Source organism: Schistocerca piceifrons, chromosome 1 (assembly GCF_021461385.2).
Source record: "Schistocerca piceifrons isolate TAMUIC-IGC-003096 chromosome 1, iqSchPice1.1, whole genome shotgun sequence".
In the NCBI taxonomy this organism is placed as follows: Eukaryota; Metazoa; Arthropoda; class Insecta; order Orthoptera; family Acrididae; genus Schistocerca; species Schistocerca piceifrons.
In genome coordinates, this window is record NC_060138.1 from 131941273 (window position 1) to 131968359 (window position 27087).

Sequence of the window (27087 nt, forward strand, 5' to 3'; positions counted from 1 at the left end):
GCTGTGATACAATACGCCATTCTCCAGGGCTGCATCAGCGCATCAGGGATTCCATGCGACGGAGGGTGGATGCATGTATCCTCGCTAACGGAGGACATTTTGAACATTTCCTGTAACAAAGTGTTTGAAGTCACACTGGTACGTTCTGTTGCTGTGTGTTTCCATTCCATGATTAATGTGATTTGAAGAGAAGTAATAAAATGAGCTCTAACATGGAAAGTAAGCGTTTCTGGACACATGTCCATGTAACAATTTTCTTTCTTTGTGTGTGAGGAATGTTTCCTGAAAGTTTGGCCGTACCTTTTTGTAACAGCCTGTATGAGCTCAAAGAGGTAGCAGAAACATACCTTACAAGTAATTCATACCACACACTTAAAGGTTACTAAAAGGATTCACAGTAGTGTTTAAAAGTGAAATGGCACTACTATAACATCCCGCCACGTTAAATACATGATCACTGGCTGGTGTGGCCGAGCGGTTCTAGGCACTTCAGTCTGGAACCGCGCGACCGCTACTGTTACAGGTTCAAATCCTGCCTCGGGCATGGATGTGTGTGATGTCCTTAGGTTAGTTAGGTTTAAGTAGTTCTAAGTTCTCGGGGACTGATGACCTCAGATGTTAAGTCCCATAGTGCTCAGAGCCATTTTTTAAATACATGATCAAACTGTAATGTTTTTACAAGAAAATTATGTGCCAAGATCTATACTGCATGCCTGTAATCTCTTGTCATTCTCCTGAGCTCAACAGCTCACTCATCATGAGAGAACACATTTTTCCAGAAAGAGTGAAGGGAGGACATGCAGATTTGCATGAGGCATAGCTGCACGTTAACACGTCTGGGGTCAGTTATCTGATGAGACTCATGGGAAAGCAATTGGCTAACAGCACATGCGTGGTCTTGCACAGTGTGTGCAGTGATGCAATGCCAAACTATGTTTCATAAGTTATTTGGCACAAATTGCGTATAATCAAAAGAACACAATAGGAATCAACTGAATGAGGCAGTGCAGTTATTAAGATACTGACCTCTTATTCGGGTGATGGGTTTTGCTATATGCAGCCATCCCACTTTAGGTTTCCTGTGACTGTTCTACATTGTTTCATGGAAATGCCAGGAAATTTCCTGCAGCAAGGTGACAGCCAACCACCTGTCCTAACCTCATCTTGTTTCACCAGATATTTGCAATTTCGGTTTCAGAATGTGTAGCTGGAGTCTCCTCAACAAATACTGCTCATCACATCTTTCAAGTGATGCTCAGTGTCAACAGAAGGCATCAGTTTTTTTCCTCCTTACAAACAAAATTATTTTTAAAGCCAAATTTTATGTGCTCATTCAATAGAGCGGTCCCAAATTAGGCAGCTTCTTCTTGTTCCTGAAATGTTTCTGCTTGTGCAGATCACTCATCACAAATTAGTCTAGTGTGACATTTGTTTTATGGATATGTATTAACACATTCACGATTATGCCCATGTCTCACTCATGCACTGGCATAACCAGTATGTGGGTGAGATTCAGACACTGTCACCAAAGAGTTAACATTATGACAGAATGACTCATTCATAAGAATAGAATCACTTTCATTGTTATCATCAGAATCACCTGAAAACACTGCCACTTTATGTTTCTTTACAGGTCTAATGATAATGCTGTCACTGAATTTATCCTTAAGAACCATAAAAACATTCATTCATACAGTCATCTGACTCTTCCTTCTCACTAGGAACATATGAACAATCGTTGTCAAAAACCTAAAAAAGTACTTCAGATTCATTCATTTCCTTCTGTTTTCTGAACAGGGCCACCTCTAACAGCAGGACTAACTTCAAGATGAAAATATTAGTAACTATCTGAAATATCAAAATACAATCAAAATGCTAAATAAGCTAATTTATTTGGAGACAATCAAGTCTGATACATTAACTACTGGTATAAACAACTAAATAGATGAATTACTTGAAATATGTCATAGTAGATGGCAACTACAGACAAAGTGTAGAACACGCGAAATGAGAGTAAACTCAGAATCTGTCTCCAATGTGTTAAAAGCACAGCACAGCACAGCACTCCAACAGCAACAGCACCACCCTGGCACGCGCTGATTGCTACCACCATGCAGCAGTGTTGCTCATTGCTGCTAGAGTACAACTTAATCTTTGTTTTTTACTGTCCCTATTAATATATATCGATAAAACAAATATCACTCTAGACTAATTTGGAACAACTCTAACAAACAGGAACATAAAATTTTGTGTTAAAAATAATTTTGTTTGCAATGGGAAACAGACCAATACTTTCCATCGACACTGGGAGTAGTACAAAAGAAGTGATGAGCAGTATTTATTTGGGCTGATTCCAGCTATACACACAAAACTGCTTATAGTATGCACTGTAGAGCCCCTGTTTACTAGACATCTTTCCATTATTTTGGTCATACTATCACTTCCCAAAATACAGAAAACTTTTTTCAACACCATGCATATGAGTGATAGCAAGAATGGCACAAAAGAGGGAGGAAGTGAGAAGGACATACAAATATAGCACTGAGAGACACTTTAGTGAGACCATGAGGAATGAGGCACAGAAATAAGAAGACAAAGATTTCTGTCACAGGTCAATGAATGCCAAGACAACTGGGCACGCAACAAAGCAGGGTAGGTGGGCATGGAAAAAGATGATAAATAACTAACAAAAGAGAGGAGTGATGTTAACCCTCTATGCAACGTTAGTCCACTTTCCTCTCCTTTATCGAGATTTTCTTGCCAGTACTGTAATCCTCAAACAAAGAAAGGAAGTATTTAGACTGCAATGTGTCTGAATCAATTTGTGCTTGGAATCTGATTGGCTTTAAAATTGGACTAACACTCAATAATAGCACACATTTCTGTGGGAAATGCTAAAAGTCTAGATTGGGGCCAGTGACCTACTTACATATTTCGTGCACCAGTGTTGTCGGAACTCACTGTGAGTTGTGATGGGGACTATGGGGGGCAAGGTAATTCTATAAGAGGTATATCAGCTACTGCTGCATCCACACAGTCAATGAGAGGGTGACGGGAAGATGGTCGTCGGAAGCTAGAGGCTTCGTAATATTCTCACATCAGTAAAGAAGTGAAATCCGCTACGTGGTCAGAAAAAAACAACTGTGTTCTCAGGTCCCACAATAGCCACAGCCTCAGAAATCGCAACATGTTCAGATGAAATAGCCAAATATTTGTTACAATGAAGATATAAGTTTCACGGCTGTCCTGTTTGGATGATCAATAAAAACAGTGATATGACAGATGACAGGCTGGGTAAACAAAGAAGACAGTGAAGATAAAAATTAATGTAAACAATTCTTTTTTGCTTATTTTATTTCTCCTTGTATTATGAAAATGTAGACAATTAATAAATGGCGTATGTTTAGAATAGGTGTCATATTAATTGGTTACGCAGATACTTTATGCCAATAAAAGTTTGTAATTTCAGTTAGACAAGGAGCATCTTAAACAAAAGGGGTGGTTATCTTACATTCAGGGTCATTTTATACTTAGGTAAATACGGTATATTGCTCTGATAAATAAGGAAAATAAAATTTTGGCAAGCTGTCGTCTTAGTTTCTTACATGTCACTCAGCTTCTTATCTTAATGCTGAATGCTAGTCTCCATTCTCAATCAACATTAATATGCTGTAACACATCGTCACAAGGAAAGCAGACAAAGAATATATGTCATACAAAAATTAAACGGAAATGGTGCATGAGGGTCATCTGAAAAGTAAGTTCCATTACAACGTAAAAGTAACATACAAACGGCAGTAACAACGATGTTTATATGCAGTAACAATGATGTTTCCAGTCAGTATAAGCAGCTGTCTTCTGCTACATTTGTCCATATCTCTCTCCACTATTGAAATGTTTATCATAAGAGAGACCAGAATACATAAACCATCAGTCCCGAATGTTTTGAGACTGGATTAATAAGAAACAAAAAGGTTAAGATAGTTGTTCCATTGCTTCAGGAGTTCTACGTAATGCCCGTAATGCCCCCCCCCCCCCTCCTCCTCCCCTCCAGTCACAATGTAAAGAACACACACACAACAATGTGAAATGGTCAGAAAAATCCTTCTTTGGGATGATCAACTCATGTGTTACACAGGTTTGAGAGTCACTTTTGTAACAATCTGTACATGCAGAAACATTTCAGAAAGAAGATGAAGTCAGTTATATTGTCAAATTATTGACCCTACACCCAAATTTCTGTACTTTGTTGTTTTGTGGTTGGTTCGCATTGGTAACACAAAGCCTTATCGCCCATTGTGGTTATTTCTAGAGAAAAAATTGTCTGCATTTTGCGTTTAAATCAAGTCACAACAGGTGTTCATGTGTTGCAATTTTTGCTCAAGAGTCGAGGTGTGCAGGATATACTCTGAACTGTGGCCTTACATATCAAACTAGCACTGTGATGTGTAACCCTACATCTACTTATCTGATAAACAGTTCCACTCACCAAACCATGTAACAGTCTAATGGCTGAAAATAGAAAGTTGCTTGTGGGTTTTTTACTATCTGTTTTGTATGTGAGATGTATATGGGTGGCACCACATATCTTAAAGATGGAATGGCAACTACAGTATTACTGCGAGTTGTGTTATCTTCAAGGACTGTGTGCTTTTTTCCTTGGGTCATCATCATCATAGACATCGTCCTGGGCTTGAAGTAGCGCAGCTAACCACTAGTAAAAGCACATGCTGTAACAATGTCAGTTTTCAAGAGGTTCATACAAGTAACGTTCCCTTTTGTATAATGTTTTAACACAAGAAGCTACTGTACAATGGAATACAATGTGTGGATTTGGTAACAGAAGGAATACTTTGTATTCATTTAGAGAAAGTTGGAATTTTGTAGAAGTTTATTAGTTCCACACAAGCACAATTGCATAGGTAACAAGAACCATCAGCACTGCACTGGCACAGTTAGAAATAAATTTGAATTTATGTACAGATGTTCAGAATGAAGAGAAGACAATAAATTCCAATCTGAAGAGACATATATTTAAAGGGAAACACTGCGTTTTGGAGATCGTGACACAACCCAGAATAATTGTGCACTGGAGAGTGATAAAAATTGAAAAAGAAGATTTACTGTAAATTAGAAGTAAGAAGAAATTGAAATTTAATTGAAGATTTATTGAAAATGCTGTTGTTGTCCCCAGCAACCAAGTCAACAGCAGAAAATTTGATGAATTGCAGAAGTGACTACGTGCACTACAGACTAGTGTTTATGAAGAAATAGTCTGCAGTCGAGGTGGTGATGAGCTATTTATGGTGAAAGGCCCTGAAATAAAACCTTGCAGTTGTCCAAGCCATGGGGTGGCAGTCCTATCACCACAAATGAGGGATGTGGACTGATAACCTGCACCACCAAAAAAATGTGTGAATAAATAAATAAATTCAAATACAGAACCTAAATGGAGAAATAATTGGATGGATCTTAAGGATATGAACTCTGGTCTGAAAAGGAAAACACACATTGTATTTTGGAATGTAAGAACATTCAGAGAGGCAGGAAGATTAAACCAGGAAAAGAGAGATGGAGAACTACCAATTGGGTATACTGGACCTTTGTGAAACTAGGTAACCCGAGTATGGAAAGCTCATACAAAATGTTGGAGTGCTGTTGTATGTATGACAGACGGGTGAAGATGCATTGCCCAGGGGTAGTGTGGGGCTCTTACAATCTAAGAACTGCAAAAGGAGCTTACTGGAGTGGAATGGAAACCAGTCTCAGAAAGGAAAATAATCATGTGCTTTAAAACAAATGTGTAAAATATCACTGAAATTCAATGTTATCCAGCAGCTGAAGTGGATGAAGGAGAGTTAAAAGGTGCATTTTATACAGAGCTAAATGGAGTCCTTGGACAAACTAATTGGAGATATAAAAATTTTAATGTGGTGCTTGAATGCAACAATTGATTCAGAAAATGAAGGGTTTGAACACATCATGGGTGTCCATGGCATTGGAAACAAAAATGTAAATGGTGAACTGCTGTGTACTGAGCATGAATTAATCACTGGAGGTACACTGTTTCCACATCGTAACTGCCCTAAGACAACATGGGTCTCACCACGTAATGTTAATACAAATCAAATAGATCACATAGCCACAAACCATTTCAACACACACTGTTCCATGTGGAAATAGAAAGGGAGCAGACACTGGAAGTGACCACCACCTAGTTTTGATAGAGTTTTGATTGAAGAAGGGCAAATAAAACCAAGCTCATTCATAGGAGCGAAAAAGAAAACAAAAGGAAACACACACAGAAAGGTTAAAAACCAGTGCATCAATGAAAGATTTGCTGTTGAACTACAAAACAGATTTCAGGTTCTCCCTGGGAAAAAAAAACTTTACACAAGAAGGAACTGAAATAGGCTTGCAAACACTTATAGGCAGTTATCTACACGCTGGAGAGAACAGCTTAGGATTTAAGATACATCGAAGGAAAGAATGGATTTCTGATGACATGTGGAATCACAGTAACAGCACAAAAGAACTAAAACTAAAACTAGGAAGAAGGTGCGTAAAAGGAAATGGATAGATAATCAGGCACAGTTAGCAAACAAGGCAGCAAGATGGGGGCAGGGGCAAATTATAAAAGAGCTCCACAAAAATCACCGAATGGCTGTCAATGAAAAACTTTAAACAGGAAGGACCAGCTAAGAGGAAGGAAGGCGTGGTGATTAGGACTCAACAGGCACAGCTACAGAGATGGGAAGAGCATTTCAAGGAGATGTTAAATTTTGAAGACAATTTTCGAGCAACAGGTGAGAGATGTTTCCACAACAGATGAAATTAGGATTACTTTGAGACACGTAAAAATGCAATGGCTCCAGGTGTACAAAACATAGCAACAGAGTTCTCAAAAGCCAATCTTGCAATTACAGCTAAAATCCACCACCCCCTGTTGCTGTTGAAGCATATTTGGCTCTAAGAGAAATCTACAATGAAGTGGAAAAATGGACTGGGGGTAAAGCTCCCACAAAAAGGGAAATTTGACAGTTCATAAAAACTGGTGTGGGACCCTGTATTACATTGGTGTTAGTGTCCTGCAAGGACCTCACCAGAATTCTTTTAATCATATTTAAAGATTCACTCGAAAATCAAGTGCAAAAAAAACAGGCTGTTTTATGACACAACACAGTTATTTTGATCTTATTAATACTCTAAGGATCATCTTACAGAAAAGTAAAGAATTCCAAGCAACCATGAACCTGGCACTGATTGATTTCAAGAAGGCCATAAATTTTGTAAAATCATACAGGTGTTGCAGAAGTATGGTATACCACACAAGATTCTGAACATCATCAAAGATCTGTATGATGGATACAGATGTTGTGTGCTCTGAAATGGAAATCTCACAGATCCAATAGAGGCAATAACTGGAGTCCATCAGGGTTTCATTTTGTCACCAATGCTTTTTCTACTTGTCCTTGACTCAGTAATGAAAAGATTGACTGCAGATGGCAGAAGAGGAATCCAATGGCGGATCCATGAATGAATGGAGGATCTGGATTTTGCAGACAACATACAGTATTTACTCGAATCTAAGCCGCACTTTTTTTTCCGGTTTTTGTAATCCAAAAAACCACCTGCGGCTTAGAATCGGGTGCAAAGTAAGCGGAAGTTCTGAAATATGTTGGTAGGTGCCACCACAAATAACTTCTAACGTCGAATATATGTAGCGCTACACAGGCATGCCTTGCAGCCACAAAGATAAATACTGGCGCTAAAACCTCTGCGTCAGTAAATAAATTAAAAAAAAAAAAAAAAAAAGGTGGTAGACGAGCTTTTTTTCTCCGCCCAGAATTTCGTCCACTGCATTTTCATTCATTATCCAATGAAGTAAATACAAATTCCGTATTGTTCATCTTCGAATGTAGCAGCTTTTCAATGTACTACGGAAATCCGACTGGCAAGACTGTTTGGGATGTTTGTCAGTATGAGCAACTCTACGTTCTGAATTTTTTCCTACCTGTGAGAAGAGATGTTTGCTAATAGGAACTTTTATGAACTGTGAATCACATGCAGTAGTCTCTTCACCATAAGAATAATATGAGTATAAACATTTTGCCATGTATTCTTTCGTGTTTGCTGCTATCTCATTTAGATCCTGTCCACCTAATAAACTACGAAATTAGAGTGAGACAACAGCAATCGTGGAAGAATACATATATCATGTCATGTTTACATTCGTATTATTCTTATGCCTAATAGTGATACAGTCAGAAATGAAGCAAGGAAATTGACTAGATTTTTAAATCTAAGATGACTAATTTCTGTGCGGAAAGTAATGTACTAAAGAGGCGTCTGCAAAGATTTTCAAACAAAGAAAAATTTTCGCTAAAATCTCGTTCCGAACATCTATCATACGCAGTTTATTATTTGGTTCTTGTTGATCATTATCAAAGAAAGCAGCAGTGTAAATAACAACAAATAGCAGTCTCTTGGCATTGTTTCGCTAATGAGACAATTCCTCTCTTTTTTTTTTTTCTAATTGTAAGCAGCGGCAGTGCGCACAAAAGCAAGCTATGCCGCGAGCGGCAACAGGTCGTAAACACTCATTATCAGAATGCGACAAACAATGCATGACACAGTACAGTAATGCATTTTCAGCTTAGAGTGACGTAAACACCTATAACAAAGAGAACGGCACTTATCAGATCAAAGAAAAATAAGCAATCAATTCAAACCAGACGAAGCACGTGAAAAACGAAGGGTACCCGTATAAATACAGATGGAGCGCCTGACACATAGCAATGGCTACCTGGTAAATCTTAACTGCTAAGCTTACGACTCGAATCAAACTACTGTAGCTGTATCGTCATTCATTCGACCTAAATTGTGTCTCATATTACAATGGACCATCTTTGTTTCGATTTGGAGGTGTGGCCTAAAACTTTTCTCTCCCCTTGAATTTCGGGTCTCAAATTTCAGGTGCGGCTTAGATTCATGAAATTTTTTTTTCCTTGATTTCGAGTCTCATTTTTCAGGTGCGGCTTAGATTCAAGAGCGGCTTAGATTCGAGTAAATACGGTAGTTTTGTTAGCTCAAAGGCCGACAGATATGAAAATTAAATTAAACTCACCAAAAAATGAAGCAGAGATTGCTGCCTCAAGATAAATGTACATAAAACAAAGGAAATGAGAGTAAATTCTGGGAACATGGAAGTGTGTCTCTTTATATGGGGGAAACTGGCAGAGACTGTCAATGCATTCTTCTATTTGTGTAGTGTGGTGACAGATGATGATGGAGCTGGAGAAGATGTGGTGAACAGCATAAAGAAGGCAAATGCTGCCGTCATATAATCATATCCAATGTGGAAAACAGAAAAATCACATGCAAAACAAAAATTGATATTTTAAGGTGCCCTATAAGCAGTGAAAGTCGGAAAGTAGACAAGAAAGTAACATCATCACAGTTACAGAGCTTTATAAATATGTATCTCCATCATGAATATCTAGTGGCCTGAAAAAATAATCACGAGCTATGGAGGAAAGCAAACCAGATAAATAACAAAGACCACATATCGGACAGTGAAAATGCCTGATGCACACACCTAGAAAGCCAGACGAAGCAGTTACAAAGATACTGCCATGGAATCTCCAGGGAAAAAGGAAGAGACACAAGCCTAGTTCTACATGGAAGAGGATGAGGGAAGGAGAAGCAAGGTGAGTTGAAAGACCTGGGTGGAACTGAGAGAAATGGGCAAAGACTGAGATGGATGGTGAGTACTCCTGGATGCCCTATGCCCCCTTAGGGGCCGAAGGAGTTAAGCCAAATAAGTCACAGGCAGAACTGCATCAGTGTCAAGGTATGTCAGGTCCCACATGGGCACTATCATAAGTAAATTTGAGTTAAGGTGTGTACATTTGGAGCAAGAGTAGGCAATAAATCCCAATGTGAATACACACATATTTAACAGGGAAATATATAGCATACACTTTTCTCTTCTTCAAAGAGCTCTGGACAATGTCCAGAGCACTTGATTAAGAGATGTTGCTCTACTGCAATTTGTGACACAACATAGGCACACTACCACTGCACATCCACCACTTAACACTGCCTGCCTACAACCGACTGGTTGAATGCACAGCTGTTGTTTACAGTTGTTAGTTCAAGCTGCCACCATAGTTATTGCACTGACATTGCTTATATGCCTTGAATAAAATCAGTCATGGAACTTTTCAGACAGATGGCATCTGTCCTCATCACTAATATTTACACTAGTGATGACCGACTGTTGAAAGCTCTTTCTTTTTTTAAATCATTATAATAATAGAAGAATAATTCAGAAATAAACAATTCGAGGTGCAGAAAGAAGTAAAGATAACTAGCAGTCAGATAAGGACAGCAAGGAGGAAGAGGAAATTGTCCCATCAAATCTCCCTGCCACGCATAGTCGTACTGGCTACATATTTGTTTTGTAAAATAACAATAACTTCCACTCTCCCGACTGTCATTCTGTTTCAGTTTATGTGTTGCAGTACCTTGTCCTCTGTGATGACAGAGCTTAAGATGTCATAACATTCAGTTCTGTATTAGTTCAAGAAGCCCCTTACAATGTGATGTAATTTCATTTTTTTATTCTTCTGTTGATACTATCAATAACCTGTGAGCACATACTTTATTATGATTGAATCTGATAATCACAATTTCATGTATAATTGTCCATGAAACATTTACAAACTGAAATACAAGTGTTAACATCATGAAACATTCATTCTCTTTTGCTATGTTCACCCTTCCCTTAATTTCCGAGCCATCTTCCACGGACTCTCACATCACAGTTAATTGAAAACATTCTCACCTCCCGCACTGAACATCTGGATCCAGCTTTCTTTCCTATAAAATCTGCACATTTGATGATGACTATCTGTTGCTGTTGTTATATTTTACATGTGGAATAAATAAATAACTGCCCATGTATTGCAGTTTTGGTGCAGTTTCCTTTATTCAACTTAACACTAAAACCTGTCTTCACTAATAAGCAATTGCCAAGAAAATGCAGCTAGCATGTATTCACAGCCAAAAACAACAAACCTATCATGACATATTAGTATAACAGACGACTGCAACATAGCCAAGATTTAACAACAGAACTTGCTTCTGGAATGCAAAAAAAATGGTTCAAATGGCTCTAAGCACTATGGGACTTAACATCTGAGGTCATCAGTCCCCTAGTCTTAGAACTACTTAAACCTAACCAACCTAAAGACATCACACACATCCATGCCCGAGGCAGGATTTGAACCTGTGACCGTAGCAGCAGCGTGGTTCTGGACTGAAGCACCTAGAACTGCTTGGCCACAGCAGCCAGCTCTGGAAATGCACATCACAGTTAATTTTACTATGACTAAGAAAGCTTACCCCTTCCACCATGCGAAACATATACTTCCAACCATACCAGTGCCATCTTTAAATATCCAGGTTATGGCAGCTGCCAGTGGTGTTGCATCAGCACTACCAACCCCAATACCAGCCATGATGGCACGTGCTGCCAAAGTACCCGTCAGCGTGCTGCAGAAGGCCTAGCACCAAAGAAAACAAAACTGTCAGAAGAACTTTGCCAGAGAACTCTGAATATTTTAAGAGTTTCAGTCATTCATTACAGTTGCTACTATTCTTAGTTTTTGAAATCAAGATATGTCAAAGTGTTCCATGCTATGAATTCCTTTCTTAAAATTACACGATAACCGGCTGTATTGCAAGGTTTCAATCATTTCCAAATTTACATAAAAAACACACCTTTCTGGGTACCCAGACAAGCTGTCACTTTCATTTTCATGAAATATTTTGACAACTGCCCTTGTCTTTTCTCTCTTTTTTTTATCTAATGCTTCTGCTGCTGTTTGATACCTGGATTCAACACAGACAATAATGCAAAAACTAAGTGCCAACTTTTATACATACATTTAATTACAAATTTTATAAAAAATAAAGGTAACCACTCATCTATACTGAATCAATGTATGGAGCACAGAAACACCTTACAGATAATAGCATTCACAATAGCTTTTGAGAAATAGCTCTTTTTCTATCCAAAGTGCACACACACAGCCAAGCAGACACCCAAATGAATACTTTCATGGCCATGGGAGGACTAATTATTGACTGATTATTGAAAGCAGTTGTCTGAACTGATGAAAGTGGGGAGGGGATAAGGAAGGACACAAAGAGGGGGTAGCAGGAAAGAGACAGGTCTTTGGCCAGATGTCTGTGTGGTTGTGCAATAAGGAAAAAGTACAGAAGGTATAGCGAAAAGCGATGTAGGAAGGAAAAACACACAAACATTACAACCATGGTACCATCCAAGAAGTCCAACATGATCTCAAGCACCTCCTCAAGGCCTTAGGTCCATCCGAAAATCTGACATCTGAATGCATCTACCTCCTCAAACCAGGAATTCCCCCACACTCCCACTCACACCTACTTACCAAACTCTACAAACCCAACCCCACAGGCCCCTCTACCAGTTGTGCCCAATTGTGGTTGGGTACAATGCTCACACAGAGTGAACCTCTGCCTTTGTTAATCAAATCCTTCAAACAATTGTCCATACCCCACCATCCTACATTCAAGACACTGCTCACTTCCTTCACCGCCTCTCCACATTTCCTGTCCCATTACCAACAAGACTCATTGTTAGTAAATTTGGACACAACATTCTTGTACGCCTTGTGACCATGGAACACTACCTTTCCAATCACTCTTCTGATACCAAACTCACCACTTTTTCCCTCATCCTCCTAACCAACCACATCCTGATCCAAAACTATTTCACTTTTGAAAGACAAATCTACAAACAAATCCATGGTACTGCCATGGGTACTCTCATGGTGCTATCCTATGCCAGCTTGTTTATGGGCCATCTGGAGGAATCTTTTCTACACAGTTAACACCTAAAACCACTTATCTGGTTCAGATTCACTGATGACAGTTTCATGATCTGGACTCACATCAAGGACATACTTTGCTCCTCCCTCCATAACCTAATCACGTATTCCCAAATCCACTTCACCCGATCCTTCTCAATACAACAAGCCACCTGCCTTGATATCGATCACCACCTCTCACTTGGCTCAACAAACATGTACATCCATCCATATCATGTCCATCAACCTCCAACAGTGCCTCCATTCTCACAGCTCTCAACCGTTCCATGTTAAAATATCTTCCTTGCAGCCTTGCCATCCATGGATGCTGCATCTGCAGTGGTAAGCAGGAGTTGAAATATAATGGTTACCTTAGCAGAGCCTTTACTGACATACAATACACTACCAAGCTCATTCGCAAACTAATCTTCCATGCTATCTGCTCCTCTGACACCTAAAAATTTGTTAACCAGCCACCGTACAACTCTGGTCACCCAATATCACCCTGGCCTTTTAGATATCAACCACATCCTACACCAGGGCTTCAACTACTTCTTTTCATGCCCCAGCATGAAGGCTATCTTACCTAAAATACTACCCACAAATAGTGCTCCACTGCCAACCTAACCTACAGAATATCCTGGCCCATCCCTATTACAATCCTACTCCCAATCCTGCACCGCCATGGGACAGTCCCTTATAGTCGGCCAAGGTGCAAGTCCTGTCCCATACATCCACAAACTACCTCCAGTCACAGGTGTTTTCTACCTAATAAAAGGCAAGACCATTTTGAAATCAGCCATGTTATATATTAGCCATGCTGCAATTACTATACAGCATTCAACGTGCGCATGACAAATAACCAACAGTCAATTTACACAAATGGCCAAAGCCAAACTGTGGCAAGCCACAAACGTGACCATCCAGTGTTTGTAACTGCTTCTCACAACACAGATGACTTCAACAGTGGTTCCACTATGCACATCATTTAGATACTCAAAAGCCCCTGACCATAACTCTGCTAACCTTTTCCCACTCCCTCACCTTACCTTTTCCCAACTGCTTTCAATAATCAAGTATCCATGACTAGTCTCACTGTGGCTACAGGAGCGTATGTTTGGATGTCTGAGAGGTTGTGTGTGTATGTGCGTACTTTGGTTAGAAAAAGAGCTCTTGCTCAAACGCAAGTGTGAATGCTGTTTTCTGTTATGTGTTCCTGTGCTCCATGCATTGATCAGCTACAGATGAGTGGTTCCCTTTCCTTTATTTTATGTATTGCTCCACCCATGAATTTTCATAACTGTTATATAATTACCGAGTTTGATAGCAATTCTGTCCTGAGAATGAATCATCTCCGTGCAGTGATGTAAGCATAGATTTAAACCTTTCTGTAAGATTGAAACTGTGTGCTGGTTAAGGTCTTGAACTAGGAACCTTCGTCGTTCATGGGCTATTGCTTTCCTGACTCATCTATCCATGCATGACTCACAACCCACCCTCTCAAGTTCACTTCCACTGGTAACTCACTCGTATCTTCCATACTTCCCAGAAGTACTCCTGCATAATGGTTACTTCCTGGTACACAACAAAGCTGTTGTTTACATTTTATGTACAATACTTTGCCAACCAACCCACTCATCTTCTTCAGATGCTGTTTTGCTGTTAAGTGTGCTCACTCACTGGACTCCAACTCGACTATGAACTACTTTTGGCCCCGTGTCACTGTTTATAGCCAAGTGACTACCAATGCCACCTACATGATAGGGTTCTCTTTTGTTATTCATAGTCTTTACTGATATTCCTTGAAACACACATTCCCTTAGTGTTTGCACGCTAGGAAGAAAACCTTGACATCTTGCACAAAAAGCCAAGCCACAGTGCACTCAGCCCAACAGTAATTAATCTCACTGGCAAACATTTAGACAAGGATTTAAGGGGGTTAAATTTTGCCCCTAATGCAAAAATGCTACCAACAGAAGATTATATTAGCTCTGTTGAGCATGTTGCAGCTTTACTACCACCAGAAGCAGTAGAAGAGGTGTGCCCTGAAACTTGTAGAGCCCTTAACCAAGGCACCAATGACAAGATCCAACATATCCAAGAAAGAATGAGTACCACTGTAAAATCTGTGAGAGGACAAGGCAACTAATTCTGCTGCTGACAAGGGCAACACTATGGTCCTAATGTCACATCTGGACTACAATACAAAGATTTTTGATCTTCTGAATGACACTATCCCAGAAAGATAAATGCCGATCCTACAAATAACTCAACTAATCAAACAATGGAAAACACAGGATGGAATGTAACAATATTATGAAAAGGAAAATAGCTACTCACTATATAGCGGAGATAGGCACAACAAAAAGATTGTCACAGATAAAGCTTTCGGCCACTATGTCTTTTGTCAAAAATAAACCAACCACACACACACACACACACACACACACCTGCAGTCTCGGGCACCTGAAGCCACACTGCACCTGCAGTCTCGGGCACCTGAAGCCACACTGCGAGCAGCAGCACCAGTGCATGATGGGAGTAGCGACTGGTTGGGGGTAAGGAGCACTCTAGCATGGGAGGGGGGAGGGATAGTAGGATATGGGTGGCTGTCAGTGCAGTGCTGCTGATGAGCGCAAAGGGATGATGTGGAGAGAGGGTGTAGGGCAGTTATGTACAGTTGGGAAGTTAGACAGGGGGCAGGGAAGAGGTGGGGAAGGTAGCAGAAAAGGAGAGATGTAAAAAGACTGGGTGTGATGGTGGAATGAGGGCTGTGTAGTGCTGGAATGGGAACAGGGAAGGGGCTGGATGGGTGAGGATGATGACTAATGAAGGTTGAGGCCGGGAGGGTTACGGGAACATAGGATATATTGCATGGAAAGTTCTCACCTGCGCAGTTCAGAGAATCTGGTGTTGGTTGGAAGGATCCATATGGCACAGGCTGTGAAGCAGTCCCTGAAATGAAGGATGCCATGTTTGGCAGTGTGCTCAGCAACAGGGTGGTCCACTTGTTTCTTGGACAGTTTGTCGATGACTATTCATGTGGACAGAAAATCTGGTGTTCGAAGGTGCGGAAGTTGAGTGCGCGCCATAGGGTATGGACATGGATACCCACTAGGGGTATATGTGCTCCGGTGTGCATCTGCGCTGCGAGCCTCGCCATGCGAGTGCACCACCCTCTGCATCATGTGTAGTCCACAGCCAATCATGTTTCCCATGGTCATGTATTTAGGTGGCCGAGTGGTGCTACCCCAGCAATCTGGTACTCGCTGCAGTTTGCGTGTGCATCTCGGGCGTACTGCATTCTAGTTCTGTATGCTGAGATACATATTGTCATTGTTTGGAGTGTTCCTGCATTGTTGTTGTCTCGCCGTGTTTATCACCTCAGTTCTTGCTTGCTTGCTTTGTGTTCTGTTCTGGTCGGTCGTAGTGTCTGCTGTGCCCTATTTGTTCATCTGTCCTGTCCGTTCATTGTTAGCGATACCTCCAGCAACTCCCCTACCTGGTGGCTTCTCATCTCCATTCTCTGCTGTGCATTGCTTGCCTGTTGCTCATGGCTATAACGGATAGCTTGTTGGTTGTCATGCCCACATAGAATGCAGCACTGTGGTTGCCGCTTAGCTTGTAGATGACATGTTTGGTTTCACAGGTAGCCCTGCCTTTCATGGGATAGGTGATGTTTCATTACTGGACTGGAGCAGGTGGTGATGGGAGGATGTATGGGACAGGTCTTGCATCTAGGTCTATTACAGGGGTAAGACCCATGAGGTAAGGGGCTGGGAGCAGGGGTTGAACAGGGATGGACGAGTATATTGTGTTGGTTGTAGACTGGAAAAATAAGGCACTGGAGATTTGTTTTTGTACAAGGTTGGGAGGATAATTACATGCTGTGAAGGCCTCAGCTAGACCATCGGTATATTTCGAGAGGAGCCAATCATCACTGCAGATGCGATGACCAAGGGTGTCTAGGCTGTATGGAAGGGACTTCTCTGTATGGAAAGGGTGACAGCCATCGAAGTGGAGGTATTGCTAGTGGTTAGTAGATTTGATGTGGACAGAGATACCGACGTAGCCATCTTTGAGGTGGAGGCCAACATCTAGGATCATGGCAGGTTGGGTTGAGTAGGAACAGGTGAAGTAAGTGGGGGAGAAGTTGTTGAGGTTCTGGAGAAATGTGGATAGGTTGTCCTCACTCTCAATCAACATCGCAAAGATATCAATGAATCTGAACCAGGTGAGTGGTTTAGGATTTTGGATGTTTAGGAAGAATTCCTCTAGATGGCCCACAAATAGGTTGGCATAGGATGGTGTCATGTGGGTGTACCATCCTACGCCCACTTATTCATGGGCCATCTAAAGGAATCTCTCCTAAACAGCCAGAAACCTGCAGTGACAAGGGGTCCCACTTGAAATATACCAGGGCCTCACTGAAGCCTTCACAGACCATAACCTTGTACAAAAACTAATCTCCCATGCTGACAGACCTATACACCAGCTAGCAAAGTAACTAAAATATCTTCTCTGCAAATATGTGGGGAAGTGCAAGCATCACATCTGCAACCCTGTTTACATTCTACACCACCTCTGTCAACTATGGATACAGATACTCGGACATACTGAAAGAACATACATCATTCCTATATAATATATATACGCCAAATGGCTTTACAATATTTCTGTGTGGAATGCAATTAAGCTGCAAGCAAGTGGATTAATGCATAGGGGCGCTGCTTTATAGCATGCAGCATCTGGAGATTTTGATTAGATGGGGGAAATCCAGGTTCGACTTCGGTCTGGCACAAACTTTCATCTGTCACTGTTGAGTTCATTCAATGCCCCATTGCAGCTGAGTACCTGATATTTCTTTCGTCATGATTCAGTACAGCTGCTGATCAATCAATGGTGTCTGTTCTTTTGGACATACATGTCAGAAAGAAAAGAGACCATACCTATATAATACCAGGTAAATCTGTTCTATAGCTGATGATACCACCTTAATTTCAACTGGAAATGACAGAGGACTTAAGGGAACAAAGCAAAGCCAACCTAATAATTCCTAGTATCTGGTTTAAAGGCAATGAGTTAACTGTAAACCAGAATAAAACTGAAAATTTAATTTTTGGTTTAGGCAATATCAACAATGATTGTGTGTCAGTTAAACATCTGAATGGACCCTTGGATTCCAAATTAAGTTGGAACCTCCATAAAAAGTCTATATGCAATACATTTAGAGCATGTGTGAGTCAAAACATTATGTTCAACTCCTATTATGCACTTTTTCATAGCTACATAACATACTGCATACTACTTTGGGACAACTCCACTGGGGAAAAAAAAGAGTTTTTAGGTGGCAGAAAAAGGCTCTTAGATGTGTAGCAAGTATTTTCAAAAACAATGTATCTTGAATGCCAAGTTTCAAGAAACTGGGTGCCATGACAATACCATCATTGTGTATCTTTAGTTGCAGTCTATACAAAAGAAAACCAAGACAGATACAAATTAAGGCAACAATTTCATTGTCACAATATATGAAACAAACAAAAGATTGACCAACCCTTTACAAGACTAAGCAAGACTCATAACAGCTGTACATACCTTCGTATAAAATTGTTCAATGCACTGCCACCAAAAGCACTTACTACCTTGTTAAAAACCTTCAGAAATCTTCTACAAAACTGGCTGAAAAAGAAGGCTTTTAGTGCAATAGAGGAATTTTTTGATTGTGCAGAAAAAGACCTAAAATTTTAACTTATCACACTGCATGTATGTAAATCCACATGATTTAACTTTTTTTTTTTTTTTTTTTTACTGTTATTATATGTATCCTATCTATTGCTCAATTTGCACTAACCATAACCATCAATAACATCAAAACTCTCAAAGATGAAATAAATAAATGAATAAATAAATTACGTGTGTACTCAAAATTAGAGTCATCTGTAAAGTAGCCTAAAAATTTACAAGCTACAGAAATTGTCATCTTACCTGAACTGTATCCCATATCTGGTAGTTGAAGTAGTCACTGCTAACACTATCAGGGTAGCCTTGTGGCAGAAATACTTGGCGCAGGAACTCCAACAGACGGACACGATAAGTGTGAGTATAAGAAACTGATGATTCCACACAAACAATGTCATCCTGAACTGAGGACATAAAGAATATTGTTACTACCTGGAATGCTTTGAACAGTACAAGTTTTAACAATATGAATGCAGTATTGAATGTTTCCATGTTTCAAACATATTTCAAGGAGACTGAAGGTCAGATTCAATACGACAGTTTGGTTCACATTGGAAAAAAAATGCAAAGACTGTTTTGACAACGCTGTCATCATGGAAGATTTCTGTCCTGCAGCTATCCAAACAAAAAACAGAGGTGATTGCTGCTGGAAAATATAGGAATGATACAGCTACTAAGCATTTCAGGAGCATAAAATATCCTCAAACCATGGAGTCTGTGCCATTTTTTTTCTTTTTTAGGCTGAGCTTAATCTGTGTGGGTTGAGGAGAGGGAGGGGATGTAGCTTACATTATTTTTTCAAATTGAATTACTTCTTTTCCATTTATACATTCCATGCTATTTGCCTCAAAGATGATCTCATCTGCAAGAAGTAATTGCACAAACCTGGACACACTGTGGTGACAAAAGTCATGGGATAGTTATATGCACATATACAGATGGCGGTAGTATTGCATACAAAAGGTATAAATGGGTAGTACATTGGCGGAGCTGTCATTTGTACTCAGGTGATTCATGTGAAAAGGTTTCCATGAGGTTATGGCTGCACGATAGAAATTAACAGACATCGAACATGGGATGGTAGTTGGAGTGATGCATGTTTGACATTCCATTTCAGAAACTGTTTGGGAAATCAATACTCCAAGATCCTTAGTGTCAAGAGTGTGCTGAGAACACCAAATTTCAGGCATTACCGCTCACCAAGGACAGCGCAGTGGTCAATGGCCTTCACTTAACAACCGAGAGCGGCAGCGTTTGCACAGAGTCACCAGTGCTAACAAGCAAGTAACACACTGTGAAATAACCACAGAAATCAATGCCCGATGTACAATGAACGTATCCATTAGGACAGTGATACAAAATCTGGCATTAATGGGCTATGGCAGCAGACAACCAACGCGAATGTCTTTGCTGACAGCAAGACACTATCGGAAGTGCCTCTCCTGGGATTGTGACCATATTGATTGAACATTACATGACTGGAAAATCATGGCCTGGTCAGATGAGTCCACATTTAAGTTGGTAAGAGGTGATGTTTGGGTCCGAGTGTGGTGCAGACTCCATACAGCAATGACTCGAGTTGTCAACATGGCACTGTGCAAGCAAGTGGTGGCTCCATAATGGTGTGGGCTGTGTTGACTTGTAATGGACTGGATCCTCTGGTCCAAATGAACTGATCATCAACTGGAAATGGATATGTTTGGCTATTTGAATACCATTTGCAGCAAACAATGAAATTTTTTTGGATGACAATACGCCATTTGGATGACAATGAGCAATGCGAACAACTGTTCGTGACTGGTCTGAAGAATATTCTGGACAATTGGAGCAAATAATTTGGCCATTAAGGTTGCCTGACAAGAATCCCATCGAATATTTATTGGACATAATTGAGAGGTCAGTTTGTGCACAAAATCCAGAACTGGCAACATTTTCATAATTATGGACAGCTATAAAGGCAGCATGTCCCAATATTTCTGCAGGGGACATCCAACGGCTTGTTGATTCCATGTTATGTGGAATAGCTGCATTACACCGGGCAGAAGAAGGTCCAACATGATATTAGGAGGTATCTCATGACTTTCATCAGTTTGTTTGGTTTACCAGAAATCCACTAACATCTTCTAAAAGCAGAATGGTGTGTTACTGATTACTTAAACAGAGAATATGAATTTCAGTTGTTAATGAAGCACAATTTCCAACACGGAAAACAAAATCAGAAAATAGAAGAAAACATGATACAGTATCAGTGGTCTATGCCTAGTCATATAGTCCAATATTAACCTCAAATGATTCACTGAACTTCTTTCTCACTGAATTAGCATGATTGACACAGAGTGTCTCAAGTATTCTGTAAAAACCACAGTCCAAATTATTCGCTTGAATTGTTCAGAATGTTCTTCAGACCAGTCACGAACAGTTGTGGCCTGGTGGCATGGCCCACTGTCATCCATAAAAATTCCATCATTATTTGCTGCAAATGGTCTTCAAGTAGCCAAACATATCCATTTCCGGTCAATGATCAGTTCATTTGGACCAGAGGACCCACTCCATTCTGTGTAAACACAGCCCACGCCGTTATGGAGCTAGCAGTAGCTTGCACAGTGCCTTGTTGACAAATTGGGTCCACGGCTTTGCCTTGTTTCCTACAGAGAAACTGAGTTATTGTCAATAAAATCAACATTACTGTATCAGAAAATTTTCAAGTTATGAGCAAAGGATAGCGAAAATTTAATGTCTCCTCTCAATAAGTATTTGATATTCTGGATACATTTAAGACTGATAACACTGTTAGCAAGATGAATACTGTGATTGCTCACACATGATCAGAAGTTGAATATCTTGACCAATTCCTCGTCACATCATGCTACATCTAGGTGTAATCAATGCTAGCTTTTGCTATTATGTCAACAACTGAAGGTGGAGGATGGGGAGAGAAGGGCTGTCGGAGGGGAGGGGGGGGGGGAGAATGAGAGGAAAGGGAAGGAACTCATGATGTCACCTGCATCGGGACTTTATGTGGCGTTAGCAGTGCTAAATGAAAATGTGTGCCAGATCAGGATTTCAACCTGGGATCTGCTTACTAGGCAGTTGGGTTAAGTACCGTGCCACACGGACACGGTATTTATCACAACTGCGCGAACTATCTCGGTACACCACTCGGCTGACCCACTTTCCCACAGAGCCCCACCTATCTCCAGTACCCATCCGTGTCCTCCATGCTCACTACTTTGAGGTTCCCACAGGAGGTTCAATGTGATGGTGCATACACACTAAAAGTGGTGGATTCACAGCCCATTGAGGTGACTAAGTGTCTGAAAGAACAGGCAGCACTCACTCATATAAACAATTTACTTAGATGCTGTGTCATTGTTGATGCACTTTCAACTTGAGAGTAAATAATAATCACATTAGTAGTATTTACTTTGCTAATGCACTGAATAATATCACAATAGCTGATTCGCAAATTGGGAAAATCAGAAAGATGTATGTAGATGCACATTTACTCACTAACTAGGCAAGTGCTAACCAAGCTAAGTCCATAAAATGGCAGTTTATGTAATAAACCTGACAAATAAAGGATTAAAAAAAAAAGTCTCATGTGGGAAGAACTAAATCTGTCATAATCGTTTGCTCTTAATGACAGTGACAAAAATTGTAACTTTTATTGTGGATTGCTATCTCAATGTGTGGTTGCGGATATGTTGGGAAGAGCACACAACAGCAAGGTCTTTAGCACCCACGTGAAAACAGTTTGAGATGAGTTCAGAAAAGGACCCCAAATAGGGTATAAAACAACATGGAAACTAAAAGGAACAAACTGTCGAAAACTATGTGTGTACCCACAAGGAAGCACGAAATGAGGTATCATGCCAATTCTAGAACCTTAATGAAACAGGAAGAATGTGGTACAAGGAGTTAAAACTATATATCTGATGAATGTGACAGGCTGACCATAAGAATAAAAAAGGAGGAGCTGGCCACTCTGCAAAAACACTAAAACCTCCAGTCTAAAAGGGTAGGCCAGAGTCCAGACGCACCACAAAACTTTAAAACTTTAATCACACTTGTCTCTGCATCATCTAAAATAGAGGGCAGATCCACACCGAAATTTGCCTCTGCCCTCGTATCATGGTATAAAATGCACTCTGTTAAAATATGGCGTACAGTGATTTGCACACCACAAGCGTCACAAAATGGGAGATCCTCTTGCCATAGTTAAGAAGCCACATGTAAGAAGGCAGTGCCCGATGAGAAGTGTAAGGGTCATTTGATTCCACCTGAGCAACTGGCAGGAGGAACGCCACTGCCACATAGCTGACTTCACCAACTGCAGCTTACTGTCTCTCATCACCAGTCATTCTTCACCCCACACCTGCACGAACTTCCTATATAATACAGAAATGACAGCTTGCAAGTGAATAGGAAAATGTGCCACATTCAGTCCTCTGCAGGCCTCCTTGGCAGCCCAATCAGCCTGTTCACTTCCCCGTATCCCTATATTCCCTGGCACCCAACAGAATGACACCTGCTTTCCCTGCCTTGGAGCAACTATAGATGGTGACGTATCGGAAAAGTTCTCACCTGGGTACAGATTCTGTAACGACTGTAAGGCACAGAGGGAATTGGGGCACATGCGAAACCCTTTGCCCGACGCATCTGCTCCAGTGCCTTCAGGATTGCATGGAGCTCCTCAGGGAAAATGGTATTCTCATCATAAAGGCAAATCCTGGTGACAGGGTCAGCGAACTCAATAGAGCAGCCAAGGGAATTCGCTTGTTTGTAGTCATCACTGTACACTATGGCAAAGCCGTGATGCATATCTAAAACATTAAAAAACAGAGATTGAAGTGTAAAATGTGATGTACGATCTTTCTTAAAATTGGTAAAGTCTAAAATTAGTCTGGGCTTCTGGGGGAGCCAAGGTGGAAATCCGCTCCAACCACAATGTAAAACATGAAGACTGGCCACAACCATCTCTAAAAGGCAATCCTGTGGGCGAATCCCATACGACCTTGTTGCCCATTGTCGGTTATGAAAAAGCATTTCCATTGGGGGCCACGCAATGGTATGGTATACAGATGTTATGGTGTGCACAGTGTTTTATATGCCAGGTGCACTGTAAGTAGCTGTTGCCTGATGTGATATGGCAGTTTACCAGCCTCTGCACAGAGGCTTGGAATGGGGCTTGTTTTAAACATCTCGGTGGCCAATCAAATCTCTTCATGGTGCACCACATCCAATGTCTTTAAATAATAGAGTCTAGCAGACTCATACACTGTGCACCCATAATCTAGCCAAGGTCACACAAACGCCCTGTAAAACCAGAGCAGACAAGTCCTTTCTGACCCCCCCCCCCCCCCCTCCTCATGCAATGTGGCTAAGGCATTTTAAAATACTTAAGGGTCTTAAGGGACAGTTTTTTAAGGTTCTTAAGATGTGGCAACCACGTAAGTTTACAGTCAAATATGAGGCCCAGAAACCTCATGTGTCTTTAAAAGTATGGACAGTGTTCCTCTTCCTCAACTTAGGAAAGTTTAAAATGGAACGAGAACGGTTAAAACGAACACACACAGATTTCTCAGTTGAAAACTTAAAACCACTCTTCTGCACCTATTCATCCAAATGTTGAAGAGTTAGTTGCAACTGACATGTTGTCATTGCAAGGCATGAAGATGAGCAAAACAGAGAGAACTCATCCACAAACAAAGAACACTGGACAGGACTTTTCATTACTGACATAATATTACTAATAGCTATCGCAAAGACAGTCACACTTAAAATGCTACCCTGAGGGACACCGTTCTCCTGCTGAAAGTGATCAGATAGGATGTCACCAACTCGGTATCAAAAATACCAAGGTGGGAGAAAGGACCGAATAAAAATGGGAAGACTTCCACGAAAAGCCCATTTGTGAAGCTGTTCGAGGATAAGATGCCTCCAAGTAGTATCAGAGGCCTTCTCAATGTCAAAAAATATACCTATAAGGTGATGCCGCCACAGGAAAGCCTGTTGAATACCCGCCTCCAGGACGGCCATATTATCAAAGATGGAGTGATACCTTCTGAACCAGTGAAAGCAATTAAGGAGTTGCCTGGATTGTAAGATTCAGACAAGGTGGCAGTTGACCACCTGCTCCAAGGTCTTCCCCACACAGCTGGTGAGGGCAACACTATGATAACTACTCGGGCACATATGATCTTAAGGTTTTAAAAGAGAAATTAAAATTGCCTCACACCGTGAGTCAGGAAAGTGACCTGATGCACAAATGGCAATAAAAAGTGTGAGGAGGATACCTTTGATTCGCCTTGTGAGGTGACACAGCATACTGTAATTGATTTTACTGTGACCAGGGGATATGTCATGAGCAGCAGACAATGCAGAATCCAGCTCCCTCATGGAAAATGGGCAGTTGCAATTTTCATCAGAGGTGGACCGTAAGTCCAAACTGCTGGCAGAAAACCCAAAGAGATTCTGGTCATACGTAAAGCACACCAATGGGAAGACGCAATCAATACCTTCACTGCGCGAAAACAACGGTGACGTCACTGATGACAGTGTCAGTAAAGCAAAGTTATTAAAAACGATTTTCCAAAACTCCTTCACCAAAGAAGATGAAGTAAATATTCATGAATTCCAATCAAGAACAACTGCCAAGATGAGAAACGTAGAAGTGTATATCCTCGGTGTAGCAAAGCAGCTGACTGTATACCAGTCAGGTTCCTTTCAGAGTATGCTGATACAATAGCTCCATATTTAGCAATTATATACAACCACTCGCTCACAGAAAGTTCCGTACCTAAAGACTGGAAAATTCCTCAAGTCACACCAATACCCAAAAAAGGGAAATAGGGGTAATCCACTGAATTACAACCCCATATCATTAACGATGATTTCCAGCAGGGTTTTGGAACATATACTGTGTTAAAACATTATGAAGGACCTCGAAGAAAACGATTTATTAACACATAGTCAGCATGGATTCAGAAAATATCATTCTTGCAAAACACAACTACCTCTTTATACTTATCAAGTAAAGAGTGCTATTGACAGGGGATGTCAAACTGATTCCATATTTTTAGATTTCCAGAAGGCTTTTGACACGGTTCCTCACAAGCGTCTTCTAACCAAACTGCGTGCCTATGGAATATCGCCTCAGTTGTGCAACTGGATTCATGATTTCCTGTCAGAAAGGTCACAGTTCATAGTAATAGACAGAAAGTCATCGAGTAAAACAGAAGTAATATCCAGCGTTCCCCAAGGAAGTGTTATAGGCCATCTATTGTTTCTGATCGATATTAACAACATAGGAGACAATCTGAGTAGCCCTATTAGATTGTTTGCAGATGATTCTGTCATTTACTGTCTTGTAAAGTCATCAGATGACCAAAACAAATTGCAAAAGATTTACATAACACAACTGTATGGTGCAAAAAGTGGCAACCGACCCTGAATAAAGAAAAGTGTGAAGTTATTCATATGAGTATTAAAAGAAATCCACTAAATTTCAATTATGCGATATGTCACACAAACGTGAAGACTGTAAATTCAACTAAATGCTTAGCGATTACAATTACAAATAACCTAAATTGGAATGATCACATAGATAATGTTGTGGGTAGAGCAAACCAAAGACTGTGATTCATTGGCAGAACACTTAGAAGGTGCAACAGGTCTACTAAAGAGACTGCTTACACCACACTTTTCTGCCCTATTCTGGAGTATTTCTGTGCAGTGTGGGATCTGCATCAGGTGGGACTGACAGATGACATCGAAAAAGTTCAAAGAAGGGCAGCTCGTTTTGTACTGTAACGAAATAGGGGAGATACTGCCACAGACATGAACCCTGAATTTGAGTGGCAATCATTAAAACAAAGGCTTTTTTGTTGTGACGGGATCTTCTCACAAAATTTCAATCACCAGTTTTCTCCTCCAATTGCGAAAACATTCTATTGACACCCACCTATATAGCAAGAAATGATGAACATGATAAAATAAGAGAATTCAGGACTCGCACAGAAAAATTTAAGTGCTTGTTTTTCCCACGCGCTGTTCGAGAGTGGAACAGTAGAGAGACAGTTTGAAAGTGGTTCACTGGACCCTCTGACAGACACTTTACTATGAATAGCAGAGCAATAACATAGATGTAGCTGTAGATGCTCCACTCAGCAACTCCTTTATGGTGCTGGAAACCTGGATACTGATTGGCGGTTGCAGTAACTGTGGCAAAATGGGCTGCCATAGTCTGGGAAATGTCTCTTGGCTTGGTTTCGAGAGTGTCATTCTCCCATTACATCATCCAAGGAGCACCTCCTTCGTCTCCCAGAAATTCTCCTGATGGTCTCCCATACAACGGAACTCCTCGTGGAATAAACAATGATGTTCAGGAACTCTTCTTGCTCTCTTGAATAATCTGGCGACACTTTGCCCTCGA

At 40.6% G+C, this 27087-nt stretch overlaps 1 protein-coding gene across 1 annotated transcript in view; it reads right to left on the reverse strand.

The window, feature by feature from the left end:
- The window catches only part of LOC124792281 (RUS family member 1), a 138278-nt gene that overhangs the window by 91685 nt on the left and 19506 nt on the right, over nucleotides 1-27087 (reverse strand). Inside the window, exons 2-3 of the mRNA XM_047257927.1 lie at nucleotides 18900-19057; nucleotides 11410-11570 (exon numbers count right to left, since the gene is read on the reverse strand). Of these exons, the coding sequence (XP_047113883.1) occupies nucleotides 11410-11570; nucleotides 18900-19057 (319 nt within the window). The remainder of the gene's footprint in view (nucleotides 1-11409; nucleotides 11571-18899; nucleotides 19058-27087) is intronic.